The sequence below is a fragment of the Pteronotus mesoamericanus genome, unplaced genomic scaffold, assembly GCF_021234165.1.
Source record: "Pteronotus mesoamericanus isolate MK-2021 breed Mesoamerican mustached bat unplaced genomic scaffold, CSHL_Meso_final contig_121, whole genome shotgun sequence".
NCBI lineage: Eukaryota > Metazoa > Chordata > Mammalia > Chiroptera > Mormoopidae > Pteronotus > Pteronotus mesoamericanus.
In genome coordinates this window covers 2,647,170-2,661,933 of record NW_026555046.1, presented here as the reverse complement: position 1 = coordinate 2,661,933, position 14,764 = coordinate 2,647,170, and the positions used below count along the sequence as shown (strand labels likewise).

Genomic DNA, 14,764 nt, shown 5'->3' with positions numbered 1-14,764 from the left:
TTCGCTCTTTCCCTCTCTGGCCCCAGATTCCTCATCAATGAAGGGGTTAGATCACAGAGGCCAAGGGCAGGCCCTTACAGGTCAACTTCCAGCAGAGCGCTTTGGGAGGCCGGGTGAGTTGGGGTGTATTTGCTGCCAGGGCATGGGTCTGACATGGGGAGGTGCCCAATAAATGCTTGCCTGAGTGGGGACCGGTGCTCAGTAAATAACAGCTGCTCCGATGCTAAATGGAGAGAGGGCTCTCCTCCCCCTGCCCCTCTGGGATTTGCCCAGTCCCCACCCAGCAGAGTCTCTCCCACCCCTTCTTACTTTTTTCCTCCCCCGCCATTGCTCCTACCCCATCTCCTCCCAAATCTGCCCCCACCACTCCGTTCCCTTCTTCCTCCATTTTCCTCTCACCCCATTGTTCTTTCTGCTCTCCCTCCCTCGCACTCAAATCTTCCTTCCTCCTCCCTACCCCCTACTTCATTCTTCCCCAGCCCTGCCCCTCTCCAACACCATTATCCCAGAGCCCTTCCTTTCTCATCTTCACCCTCCACCTTACTACACCCCTGTGCCTCCCCACCCATTCTCTTGCCCCATTCCCACCCAACTCTCCCTCTCTCCACCTTCCACCCCCTCACCCCTCGAGTTTGTCTTGGGCCAGTTCCCATCCCCTTGATCAGGATGATTTGCTTAGGCCACACCCATTCTTTCTACACTACCTCCCTCCTCTGCCCTCCGATCTCCCCAGTCCTTGCCCCTCTGGACCCCTGCCTGGTGCTACAGGAGTGTATGCCTCCGCTGGGGTCAAGGCAGAGCATGTGGCTGGGGCAAGTGCACCACACGGATGGTAGGGAGGGTCCTCCCCAGCTGCCGCTGTGACAGCCCTCAGGTCCCCTCCCGACCCTGCTGCCCTCCCGTGTTGCAGGGGGCAGGCGCTGCCTGAGCATGGCAGTGCTCCTAGCTCCCGCAACACCCAACACCGACAGGAGGGCCCCAACCCTGGAACACAGACCTAACTGGCCACCCAAGAGCTTCAGCCAGCCCACTGCCATCTCAGGAACCTGCCAGGGCCATACCGGACTCCAACGTCTTTGGTTGCCTCGTGTATTTTTATATCATCTAGGTATTAGGTATTCAGTTAATGTCTATTTGATGAATGACTGAATCAATGAATTAATGCTTTAATAAAGAAATCCATTGTTTATCAGGTTTGTCTTTGGGTAAATGTCCTAACTCCCTGCACGATTCATAGTGCCACACTACCACAAGCATCCTGGAGTGAAACATTTTGTCTTGGTCCACCCAAGGTTCCGAGAATGTAAATATTCATACAGTACACCTCACAGCCAGATCCAGGAGCCTCTCCAGGTGTGCGCGTGGAGGCGCATCATCACAGCTTGGAGTCCACGGGGGCTGGCCCACCCGTACCTAGACACAGGAATCACAGTTCAGCTGTTTCTGCTTTCCCGAGTATTTCTTGGAGTTCTTTTCTTGAGACTTCTGCCACCAAGCCTTTCCGTTCATTATAAAAATGTTATATGTCATGTTTGCCGGGGGATATCTGAAACAAAACATGAAAACCATATTGCACAAGTGTACCTACTGGAATTCCTACTGTATGCTGAGTGAGAGGCGAGGATTCCCTTTCCCTCTGCCTCTGGGAAGCTCCTTCCTCCAGCTCTCTCCCAGCACAGGCTCCCCACAGCTTTGGTGGGTCTCTGTGGGAGGTAGCCATACTCTTGGACTCTTCAGAGACCTGCAATAGTCATGGGAAGGAATGGCGAATCTGATGGGCGAGCCCCCATCGGAACAGTGAAATGGGTTACACTCATTTCCAGTGCTTTCAGTCTTCTGTCTCTAAATCCCGCCCCTTCAGGGCTCGCATTGCTGTCTCAGAGAAGGGAGTTAGCTGTGAGGTGGTGGTTGCTGGTGGAGCCCTGGCATTTTGAAGGACATATTTAGGGAAAGCCCTGCCATGCTGGTGGGGAATTTAAACACTGCAGCCTCAGAGTCAGACAGCGGGCAGGACAGGGGATGGACACTTCACCCCTCATTCTGCACCACAGCCCCTCACTCCAGGGCCAGCTGAGCACTGAGTACAGCGTCTGACAGTCCCTGAGGGGGCTGCAGGGAGTTGCTCTTCCTGATCAGGAATGTGTGTCCCAAAAGATTCAGAATAAAGCAGCTCATTTCAAGGTACATTTATTGTATATGCACAATCTTGTAAATGATTTGCTTTCTAGTGCCTGTGCATGGTTAGACCCACTGTGCCTGAGCCCTCTCATCCTGGGGAATAATCGAAGTATTTCATAACTTATACAGACAGGCACTGAGCAGTCCAAATGGCCACTGCTGCACCAGGCGTTAGCCCTCATTTGCAGGATCATGGAGAAGACTGGGAAGTCTATGGAAGGTTCTGGGAAGGGGAAGGTACCAATATCCTGAAACCAGTGCTGCGGTTCCAGTAGGAATGCTGTCATCTCCTCCCTGGCCTTATCCCTCCCACCTTCTTACTGTATCGTTCCTTTCTGTTCTACATCCACATTCCTATTTTCTGATCTTTCAACCAGAGCTTTACCATCTCCTCTTTCGGTAGCCCTCGTACAGGAATAAGTGTGGCCTAATCTACGTGGCCTTTAGAGGCCAGCATGGCCCAAGCCAGAGATCCCAAAACCTGGCTGTGCACCAGAACCTCCAAGGCAATGCCTAAGAACCTACAGCAGGGTTATCTGTAGGCCGATGCGCTACCAGGCTGAGTCCCTGCCTCCTCCTAAATCCAGGATCAGCAGGGAGCTCTGGGCAACACTAGCACAAACACTCATGAGTTCTTGGAAGGAAGGTGGGAACTGAGAGTCACTCACAATGCCTGTTTCTTCCTGGTATACATGGTCAACATGAGCAGCAACACCACTAGGATCACGAGGATTCCTGCCACCGCAACAACAGCAATGACGATGTTCCTCTGGAGGAAGTGCAGCAGCTGCCTGCAGGGTACCGTCCCGCTTTGAGTATCTACATGAGAAGACAGGCGCAGAGTAAGCAGAGAGTTGACCCCATACGGATCTGCAGGGACGACCTGTTGGCTCCAAAAACCTCCAAACCTTATGAGGAAAGAGGGACTGGCTTTGTTTAGGAAAACACTTTTGTAAGTTCTTTGGTGGTGGAGGGGAGATGCTCATGGTGTGAGCTGGGAAGCAGCAAAGCAACCAAAGAGAAGGTTCCACAGAACACAGTTTTTAGGGAGTGAAGAGAAGCAAGGAGAGCTCAGCTGGAGGGAAGAGACAGCAGCACCAGAGGAGGTGACAAAAATCCTACTGCCATGCTTTTAAGAACAATGGAGTCAGATACTCTTTGAAGGTTTTCCCAGGACAGTGATAGAACCTCTCTCTGTCGCCCTCCCTCTCCTATTCCCCCAGCTTCAGGAAATTCTAACGTGTGCACAGTCTGCCTTGTGTGTGCAGGTGTAGGGGAATGTTGTGACATAAGGCAAATGTGATCCTGAGCTCTTCTGGCCTTCTGGGGACCTGCAGAAATCTTGAGAATGGCAAGTGTGGCCTTGGGAATACAAGGCAATCTTAGTTAGGCCTCAAAGAAGAAGACCCCCGCTGACCTCAGGAACACCATTTGTAGTATGACAAAAAAAAGGAACAGGATCCAGGGAAAATAGGACACAGACGTACACTGACAGAACTCAGAGGGTTTAGTGCGAAAGTTGGGAGTCTAGTGATGCTGACAAAAGGCACTGTCCCAGGGCCTTCGTGGGTTACGGAGAGGAAATTGGGCCTGTTGCACCCCTACCACACAGGAGGCAGCAGCACCGGGGAACCGTAAGGCCTCTGTTGGAATAATTTAGCACTGAACCCCTCAAAGTTAGGAAGGGACAGCCAGGTATGATTGTGATAGCGGGTGGCTACATGGAGGGAGTATACGGTTCTTCGTACCAGCATGTTGTCTCGCCGGGCTAGTCCCCCTCACACTGAATGGGCTCAGGCTCGGGCAACCCAAAACTGGTGATCAGGGATTAGGTTCATGTTTGGTACCTAACCCTTCCTGTTTTTAGAAAGTCTCAGTGCCCAGTCCTGGCAGGGCTCGCAAGATGGTGCCCATGTTATGAATGGCCCTGGCTGTGCAGAAATAACATAAAGGTAGTGTCTTTTTTAAAGGGTGCCCATATTCCTGAAATTACTTTTATTCATCATTTTACATGCAGACTGTATTCTTTTCTGGGTGAAGTAAAGGTGTGTTGACATCTAGTTCTTTAAATACCGTGAAAGCAAACAGACAGGTTCATACTGCGTAGATAATTACCTGACTTAACTTCTTTAAGTGTTTCTTTATTTACAGAACTTAACTGCTCGCTTACAGCCCTGTTGAACAGAGAGGGTTCCTTATTTCCCTCCTCCTCCAAAATGTGACCTACAGAGACAAAAAGCAAAATGTGTTCATTTAAATGTGTTCATCCAAAAGTACATCAAAGTTTTGTTTTTGTTTATTTTTTAATTTAGCAAATTCCTTGGTGACCTGCAAGTAGACTGAGGTGGTGATTTTCACACTTGAGTGTGTGTCAGTCACCAGGAGGCCCTGTTAAAACACAGATTGCTATTAAATGTCAACAGTAATTTAAAAAATGTTTTAAATTTTTTTAAAAAGCCACACAGATGGCTGGGCCCCATCCCAGAGTTTCTGAGTCAGCAGGTCTGGGAAGGTCTGAGAATGTGACACGGATGCTGCCGGTCGAGGACCACACGTAGAGGAGCCTAACGAGAACCTTCCCGCCAGTCGCTGAGCCTCTCTGAGCCCACCAGTGTAAAACAGAGATGCTAAAGCCTGCCTCACAGACGGCAAGGTGTTCATGAAAACAATTTATCAACCACAAAGTAGTATAAAAAATGTTTCTTGAGTTGCAAGGGCAGGAGAGGAAAATGAACTAGACTGAAATATTCATTTACTGGTAGAGGGACTACAGAATGGTTTAGGAGAAGGAGACAGGCCTGAAGATCAAAAATATTTGCATCCTGCCCTGGCTGGTGTGGCTCAGTGGATTGAGTGCCGGCCTGCAAACCAAAGGGTCGCCAGTTCAATTCCCAGTCAGGGCACATGCCTGGGTTGAGGGCCAGGTCCCCAGTAGAGGGCACTCAAGAGACAGCCACACATTGATGTTTCTCTCCCTCTCTTCCTCCTTCCCTTTCCTGCTCTAAAAAATAAAATTAAATAAATAAAATCTTTTAAAATATATATTTGCATTCTAACTCCACAATTGTTGTCTTTGGCTCATTTGCATACAGGACCAGTCAGAGAGCCTGAGTGAGTTTAGCATGGAGAAAACTTCGCCGCCAGAAAACTGTCTTTGCTAACACAGAAATGGTCCTAGAAGAGGGCTAAGAGAGTTTCTGGTAAGTTCCAGGAGCAAACTAGAACCACTGGGTATGAGCTCCAGCAACTCACCTGTTTAGACCATTTACAGTTAGAAAGTAGGGCTGTCATAAGGACAATGGGGAAGGGTGAAAAGTATTGAAGCCATGCCCTGAGGAGACTCCAAGCCAGGCTGCAGTGCCCCCACCCTCACCCCAATCCCAGATGGGAGATCTCTGTCAGCCTCATGCCTGGGGGCAGCTTTGGAATGAGCTCTGTAAGTCTGCCTACTTTGACCTAGTTCACAAAGGGGTAGGAATGAGACAACTTGGTTAAGATTGTTGTAGGGGAAGGGGTGGTGATAACAGCCTTGTGAGATCTTAGTTATTTCTCCAGAAATAGAGAAACTTGTTCCTTATTCAGTTTGGCCTGGAAAAGAGAGAAAAGTCCCATCATAATGACTCATAATTACTTGACCAAAATGCCAGCTTGTCAAATCAGAGTTGAGCGGTTAACCATCACCGGAAGAAAACTCTGGATAACATGGAATTGGCCCACGAGAGGGCTGGGTTTGCCTTATTTTTTCATGGAGCTGTAAAAAAGGTGGACTTATAACTTGAACACAAATGTTTATTTTCCTGGTCTCTGCACCACCAAAACATAAGACCCCCTTACCACTTTGCTGAGACTATCCATACATATCATCAATATGGTCATAAGTTTTCATTTACCTAAGGTTCTGTGGAAAGTTTGAAGGATGTTTTCCATGTGTGATGGGTTATGATTTTGATCATCTGTTGAATTATTTTTTGTGAAAAAAATAAGCATGTTTATCAAGTTTTGCCAAATGCAGTCAATTTCCAAACTTCATCTCAACTTTAGAAAAACCACTGACTGGGACAGCAGCAGCCCCTGTCGAGAGCAAGCGCAGTCAAGTCCCTGGGGTTTTCATGACGCAGACTTGGTCTAAATCACCGGTCACGTCCTGGGCCTGGTGCTTTTATCCTAAATGAGCCCAGAACCAAGAAATTCTGGCTTTGTGCTCAAGGAAAAGTTGAAGTCTTACGTCTTCATAATTTCTCTGTGTATTTTTTAAAATACGTGTAGGAGATTCTAACATTGAAACAAGCCTCTCATTATATGTGAACAGCGCCTTATTACTCCCTGTTAACTGAGGAGGAGCTTCCCTTCACAGACCTGGGCACACCTTTGACAGGACACTTTACTTCTCAGAAGGATAATGTCCTCACTGTCTTCATATCCAGCCCTTTCAATCTTTTTTTAATGCTCGCTGTTACTAAGGAAGGGGTACAATGAGTCCTTAAAATGGACATGTCACGCAAACATAACTGGTGTCTCCTACAGGCATCGCGAGGTCAAATACCAGCAGCTTGACCTGACACAAGTCACTTAACCTCAGTGCCTCTATATGTAAAATGGGGGTGTAACCATAATGCCACACACACAGGACTGTTGTGGAAAGAAAATAATGTAGTTGAGAAACTCCTGTGTCTGGTACATGGGAAGTGCTCAGTGTATTTTAATTTTATCCTTATAATAGTCATTATTGTTACACAGGATGTACCACCCATTCATCACATGTTTACTCATTCAGCAAATAGTACTACTGAATGAGTAAAAAAAAAAAAGCACACCTATTACATATTAGACCCTACCTCCTCAGTCCTGGGACACACAGTCTACTGAACACACAGATATTTTTAGGATTCGTCTTATGGTTGTTTCAGCATATGAACTAGAAGAATGAGTACCAATTAAAGGTGGAACAGCCCTAAACACAACAATGAATTGATTTGAAAATAATGCTTGCAAAGAAAAGATGAAGGTTCTAAACTAATTGTGATTTAAAAAAAACAAACAAACATCTTTTGTCTTGGTTCTTCCTGCAGGAAACCATATAAGTTAAAATCCAAGGGGTGTTATCTGGCTGACTGTAGACAAGTTACTCAGGGAATAGGTAAAAATGTGCAGAACCCTGGACTCTACTTTACTGGTTCTTGCTGGGTATCATATATTGAATACTAATTGTCATACCCTAAAATGCCTTGTCTTGAGCAGAGAAACTCCATCCATCAAAATCACTTCTGAAAGTTGTGATTTCACTAGCTATCCCAGACAGGAAACATTATAGACCCACTATAGAAATTTTGCTTCAAACCTCATGATACTTAATGTCATAAATTTTCTTCTCCCTCCTGTTGTCATTCCTCCTCACCTCTGAGGCCGTCCCCAAGCTGTCCCTCTCTAGGAACAAACCTCTGTCCTGTTTCCACAAGCAGCACATCACTTTCTTCCATGGAGAGACCGACTGCCTCTCCTATGAAGCTGCTCGCAGGGAGAGCCCTGCCTTTGTGGCAGACCAAATCCTGACTTTACCATGTACCAAAATGAGATCTTGGGTCACTAACTCCACCTCTTGATCTCGGGAGTGCTCATGGGTAGAAGGAGAACACGATTATTTCACTCAGAACTTACGTGAAAATTGAATAAAACGATGTATAGGAAAGCACTTAGCTCAGAGCCTGTGTGCAGATCATGCTAAAAGCTAAGCATTTGGAAACTGCTGCTCATCACCTCATTTATTACAATAACCCCAGATCAGCTTGTAATATCACTTGTTTTCTGCTCTTTGGACCCAGCGCAAGTGGAATAATACGTGGGTGAGGAAGAAAAAAAACAAAACACAAAGGAAACCAAGATGTAATTATCATATGGAAACAGGGAAATATCTGCCATAGACTCTGTGGCCTTCCAGCCAGCCATGCTTGCTTGCCTCCTTCCATGCCTGCCTGTGCTTGGAGCCTCAGGGGCCAGCCCGTGGAGAGACTCGTCCTTTCTACCCACCCCACACCCCAGGCAGCCAGGGGAGGGGTCTGGGACTGCAAAGGTACCCTGAAGACTCTGCGGGCCCTTGGAGAATCTTGCTCCTCCAAGAGGGAAGAGAAAGTAGTGCTGGTGCTGCACTTCCCCAACCCTTTTACCTCCTGCCTTGAAAGTGGATGTGATGTCTGGAGCCGCAGAAGCCATCTTATGACCAAGAGACATAAGCACCAGGGAAGGCCCTGATGATCTCAGAGAAACACACCCTGGCCTGAGGTCACTGAGCACTGCGCCAAAACATTGGTTGCCTCCCTCTGCTACCTGTGACAGATGGAAAATTAACGACTTTCTGTTTAAGCCACCAACCTCGGGTCTTCCAGGAATTGAAGCCAGGTACATTATTATTATTTTTTTGTAATTATTTTAAAGTATTTTTAGAGAAGAAGAGAGAGGAACATCAATTTGTTGTTCCACTTATTTATGCACTCATTGGTTGATACTTGCATGTGTCCAAACAAAGACTCAAACCTACAACCTTTTGGTGTACAGTACCAGGCTTTAACCAACTGAGCTACCTGACCAGGGCCTAGTGCATTCTTAACTGGCACAATGCATATGGCAACACCCAGATGTCCCTCACTGAGGTCAATCGTGGCCCCTTGTTTATGATGGCCCATTATTGTGGGGAGGACCCAAGCATAAGTTCCCAAAAATCACAGCACCCGTGTAGGTTGGGGCAGAATAGAAGACTGTGGGTCATTCTGACACAAAGCTTGTATGGAGCCCTAGCTCTGCTCGGAACTGTACGAGGAGCTGGAGGGTCAAGGGGATGGAGACCACCTCCCTGAGCCATCCGGACACAAGCCAGAGAGGCCCACACACAGAGACACGACCAGACACACCCCTCAGACACAGCCACACAGAGCCACAAGCAAGGACCGGAGCAGAGAGGAAAAGGAAAACCATCTCAGCCCCAGGCACCCAGGAGACAGGCGCTGGACTGAGCAGACTTCAGGGGCAGGAAGTAGGCCCTGCTGGCTGAGGCTGAGTCTGGATCATGTTGACCATGATATCTACTGAGGCCCCGAAGGTCAGTCCTGTCTACAAATGTTGGGTGACAGTGGACTGCATTCACCACAACTCTGGTGCTCATAGTGTCACAGCGGGCCTGGTGTGTCTGTATGTGACATGGAAGAAACTTGAGAATCGCCATTGGTGGACCATAACCCAATGAACTACATGCACCCTGTGAAGTCCTTGAGACTATTTTCAAGCTGCAGACCAATGATGGCCCCGCCAGGACCCCACAGGATACCCCCTGTGCCTTAGAGAAGAATCTGAATCAAGACAGGTCCGTGTCACAACAGGTCATGACAAACCCAAAGGGCAAGGCTGTCCTCAGAGGTTTCAAATTTATTTATAAATATGTTTATAAAAATTGTACCAAGAAAAATCGGGTGGAAGTGGGGGTTGGGGGTAAAGAGTAACAGATTGAATAAGCTCAGAAAACTGTTCATTTATAATATTACTACTGTTTCATAGTTACATTTTTTGAAATATATTAATTTCTCCTCTTTTAAAGCAGGGGTCCCCAACATCCAGGCCACAGACCAGTACCAGTCGAGGCCTGTCAGGAACCGGGCCATACAGTAGGAGGTGAGCTTGAATGTAACGTGCTTGAATCATCCCAAAACCTTCTCCCCGACCCTGGTCCATGGAAAAACTGTCTTCCACGAAACTGGTCCCAGGTGTCAAAAAGGTTGGGTATCGCCATTTTAAAGCATTCCAGTTTCTGCCTGTCACTAGAAACAACCATTTCAAGTTCTCCTCTTAGGTTTACTTTGCTAAGCCACATTGATTGGATATTTATTCTGAGTCCTTTTTCAAGGGCTGTTGGTACATTGGTGAATGATCTACTTACCTGGTGGGTAGGTGCTTACAATAAGGACACAAAAAGTTGACCACTGCATTCACTCATTCAAAATGATGAGGTCTCAGTTGACCTACAAGTTCCTGAATTGCTGCTCAGAGAGAACCGGGCAAGGTCACTGGCAGCCCACCAACGCCAAAGCTGATGCTGGCATGGCTCAGTAGGCCCTGGGCGTGAAGGGATCCTCCCAAATCCAGAATCAGACTCCCCTCTTCGGATGCACAAACTCCCCTTCCTGACGTGTGGACTAGGGGCACCTGTGAAAGTGAGAGTGTCTTCTCACCCCTAGACGGGAGCCCCTGAAAGCACAGGCAGTGGGACTGCAAGAGCTGGCGGCAGCCATTCATTCACTCAGGCATGGTCACCTACCCGTCAATCTGCTGGGTAGTTAGTGTAGATTTACCTAGGGAAGGAAGGAAGGAAGGAAAGGAGGAAGGGAGAGAGGGAGGGAGGGAGGGAGGGAGGGAAAGACTCCCTGGCCTTAGTTACTCTCAAGTATTAATGGGAGGTTTGGAGTAGATTGATGAGTCCCAACCAAGACTCACTTTTCAAAACGACTCATGTGAAGATTTCACCGCACCCCAAGGTACCTGATGGCTGAGGTGGGTCTGGATTTCTCTTTTTAACAATCTCCCAGGGGATGCGTGTGCTCAGTTAGGGCTGAGGACCTGGGCTGAAGGTCTATCTCAGCCTCAGGGCTTCACCATTTGTATCACATGCAGAATCACCTGGGCATCTGTCCAGGCAGAAGTGATACAGCTGGTTTCCAGGGGGTCTGGCGCTGTACCTCCAACACCTCCCAGTGAGTGGCCCTGCTGCTGCCACATGGACCCCCCTGTGAGGAGAAGAATATTTTCTGCGTGTTAATCTTCTATGCTTTGGATAAGTTCTTGGGACTCTAAAACCTAGAGGATAGATTCTAGGCTCCATGCAAAGCACCTTCCTTCCATCAGAGCAGCAGATACAGGTTTCTGGGGGATGACCAGGGACAAGCACAAGAGGCTCAAATATGACCTGACAGTGTCACATGAACAAGGAACTTACCAAAGAGTTTAGCCAATTGTTCTTCTTGCTTATGTGAACTTGATGCAAACTTAGAATTTTTCAAGCCCTTTTGTTGAGAAGAACCTATGGGAAAATAAACCTTAGCTGTGAGTAAATCTTTCATCACATCTGCATGTAATCTTTCAAATTGATACTTCCAGGCACAGTGTCTTGAGAGTAGCATCATACAATTGGCTGCTCTAGGGGAAAGAGTGCTGGAAATGGCTACCAGTCCACCCTGTGAGTGCCTTGTGAGCTCGGGCAGCAAAGTTCTACTTTTCTCCTTGAGGCTGGTGGGAAAGGCACCAACCACAGGAGGAGGAGGAGGGAGATAACACTTGCTGATGTGCCCTCCCCTTCTCACGTCTCTGCGTCGTTATCTGTTTGGACTCATGGCTGTGCTCAGAGCTCAGTGCTCAGTGTGGGGGCAACAAGCAGACAGCTACGCCTCAGGTTTTTTGAAGAGAAACTCCCCTGTCCAAGGAATGATGCCAATAGGGGAGATTTCGACCACTTTGGAGATATGATGCTTTCTTGTTTTGGAGGAGAGGGAACAGTACTACTGCGTGCTCTGCCCTGATCCACACTGTGCGTCTATATTCGGCTGCCCCCACCCCCGACCCATGTGATGAGCACAGGAAACCCCTGACATTGTCATTAACAAATTAAAAAAATGAAGGACTGGTGGACAATCTCCTCTAGGACTTCAGGGGCCTATTTCAAGGCTTCTACGCACACTCTTGTAGCTACATCAAGGACACGAATCAACTGGGCTAAAGAACTATAGCACCCCGTGGAGATTTTGAACTGTACTTTCAGGCTTTTCTTCATGGAGGTCGTGATATCGCAGCGTCCAGACACATCTCTGTGATTCAAGGTCATGGTCAGCCCTTTTTTTCTGGCCCCAGGTTAGTGGGCAAACCACCAAGAGGAAACTGATCCCCTAAGGGAGGGTTGTTAAGGCCACACCACCCACCCACCCTGAGTGCCACGGAGCTGTCATGAGTGTCTGTGGATGTGACCTTTAACTCAAAACCAGTGACGGTGCGGACTGTCGTCTGGTACCCTGGCAGACAATATGCATAGCCATTGAGCAATTTGTGCACGTGGCAGCTTTCAGCTCTTCATGATAATTGGTAGAACTGCTACATGGTATATGCCAAATGATTTCAAGTGTGACTAGTTTGATCCAAGAAATTATAAATATACAGTACTTGTTTAAGTCTTTGATGAATCATAAGGAATAAATATATTTAATCAAGGTAGCACTTGCTAAAAATGTGCTTATATGGTGTCAGCCTAGGGAGCATTATAAAACCCTGTGCAGACACACCATCCTGATTACAACAAGATCTTCACTGTTTTAGTCATGTAGTTTATAAAATGCATTGGCAGGGGCATTAGTTATAAAATTGGTTTGCTAATAGTTTTATAATTTCGATATGACACACATGCCTGCTTATCCTGAGAACTAATTCCCCAATTTTAATTTTTTCCTAATGCATATAGTGTTCATAGTGTCTCTGTCACTTCTGCTTTTTGGGCTAATGTACTTTTGTTGGCTTGTTTGTTTGCATACATGACGGCTGCTTCCCTTCAGTGCAAAGAGAGAAATTGGCTCTGCTCCTCAGTGCAACTCTTTTCCAGAGTGTGGGGTGTAGGGAGGTGATGGAGAGGGACATAGGAAGGCTTCACTCTCCAAGCCAGTGGCCAAGCACTCATGCACGCTGAACTATAAGGCACCTTTGAATAGAACGGCATTAAACTATCCATTACCAGCCATACTAGGCACTGTGAATGCTGTTTGGAAATCGGCTCCTGTGCTCTGAAAAGCCTCCAGAATAAGAGAATCTACCTGACACATGAATTTCAGAGATCACCAAAAACACAGGGTAGATCCTAGAGTTCCATAGAGTATTTCAAACAATTCTCACTTCTACATCTCAGTTTGTGTTTGCCCCACACTACTTGGTTTAAAGGATGCTAAAATGATAGGGTAGTGCAAATAAGACAATACACAGGCTCGTAGAAATATGTGCACTGATGAGCTTCTGGTCAAGATGGAGGAGTAAGTAGATACACTTCACTTTCTCACACAACCAAAAGAAGGATAGCGACCAATTTAAAAACAATAAAACAGCCCTGGCCAGTGTGGCTCAGTGGATTGAGTGTGGGCCTGCGAACCAAAGGGCCGCGGATTTGATTCCAAGTCAGGGCACGTGCCTGGGTTACAGACCAGGCCCCCAGGCGGTGGTGCACAAGAGGCAACCACACACTGATGTTTCTCTCCCTCCCTTCCCGCTCTCTAAAAATAAATTTTAAAAAATCTTTTAAAAATAAATAAAAACAAAAAGAACCACCATAACTACCAGAAAATTGAACTATATGGCAGTCTAACAAGCCAGGAGTTGAAAAAGAAACATTCACCCAGACTGGTAGGAGTGACAGTGACAGGCAGTGAGTGTGGAGAGGATGTGTGGCAAGGTGGCAGCTGGAGGACCAGGCGGTCCCACATTCGCATGTGGATAAACCAGGAGGAACAGCTGGAAAAAGACACAGACTGCACAACCCAGGGTTCCAGCAGGGGAAAAGGAAGCCTCAAAACCTCTGGCTGTAAACACCTATGGGGGTTGCAGCAGTGGGAGAAACTGCCAGTCTCACAGGAGAGTCCATTGGAGGGGACCATGGGATCCTAGAACATACGAAAGCTGACCCACTCAAAATCAGCACCAGAAAGGGCACAATCCGCTTGTGGGGAGTAGAGGAAGTGACTGAAAGTGGCATAAGAGCAAAGTAAGGAGCATTGTTCCTGCTCTGACCCCTCCCCTACATACAGCGCCACAATGCAGCGGAGGGGTTTGCCCTGCCCTGGTGAAAACCTAAGGCTCTGCCCCTTCCACTGCAACAGGTGCACCGAGAAAAAGAAATACGGCCCAAATGAAAGAACAGATCAAAACTCCAGAAAATAACTAAGCAACAAGGACATAGCCAACCTATCAGATGCAAAGTTCAAAACACTGGTAGTCAGGATGCTCAAAGAAATGACTGCGTATGGTCACAAAACAAAGGAAGAAGTGATATAAAGCAAAATAGACAGGGAACCAACAGTGAAGGGAAGGAAACCAGGACTCAGATCAATGATTTGGAACAAAAGGGAGAAACAAACATTCATCCAGAACAGAATGAGGAAACAAGAATTTGAAAAAATGAGGAGAGGCTTAGGAACCTCTAGGACAGCTTTAAACATACCAACATCTGAATCATAGGGGTACAAGAAGGAGAAGAGGAAGAGCAAGAAATTGAAGACTTATTTGAAAAAATAGTGAGGGAAAACTTCTCCAGTCTGGCAAAGGAAATAGGCTACCAGGAGATCCACGTAGCTTGGAGAGTCCCAAAGAAGGTGGACTGAAGGAAGAACACACCAAGACATATCATAATTACATTACTCAAGATCAAAAATAAGGAGGGAATCTTAAAAGCAGCAAGAGCAAAGGAGAGAGTTACCTCCAAAGGAGTTCCCATAAGACTATCTGCTGATTTCTCAAAAGAAAGCTTGCAAGCAAGAAGGGCCTGGAAAGAAGTATTCAAAGTCATGAAAGGCAAGGACCTACA

General features: G+C 47.1%; 1 protein-coding gene across 1 annotated transcript; it reads right to left on the bottom strand.

The window, feature by feature from the left end:
- Positions 1–1,382: 1,382 nt before the first annotated feature.
- CUNH2orf92 (chromosome unknown C2orf92 homolog) lies at positions 1,383–12,935 on the bottom strand. The gene is made up of 5 exons (XM_054585675.1): positions 12,929–12,935; positions 11,123–11,236; positions 4,294–4,401; positions 2,847–2,997; positions 1,383–1,546 (listed from the first exon to the last, which is right to left on the bottom strand). Exons 1-5 carry the CDS (start codon positions 12,933–12,935, stop codon positions 1,414–1,416), a joined length of 513 nt encoding a protein of 170 aa, XP_054441650.1. The 3' UTR covers positions 1,383–1,413.
- Between the last annotated feature and the right edge of the window lie 1,829 nt (positions 12,936–14,764).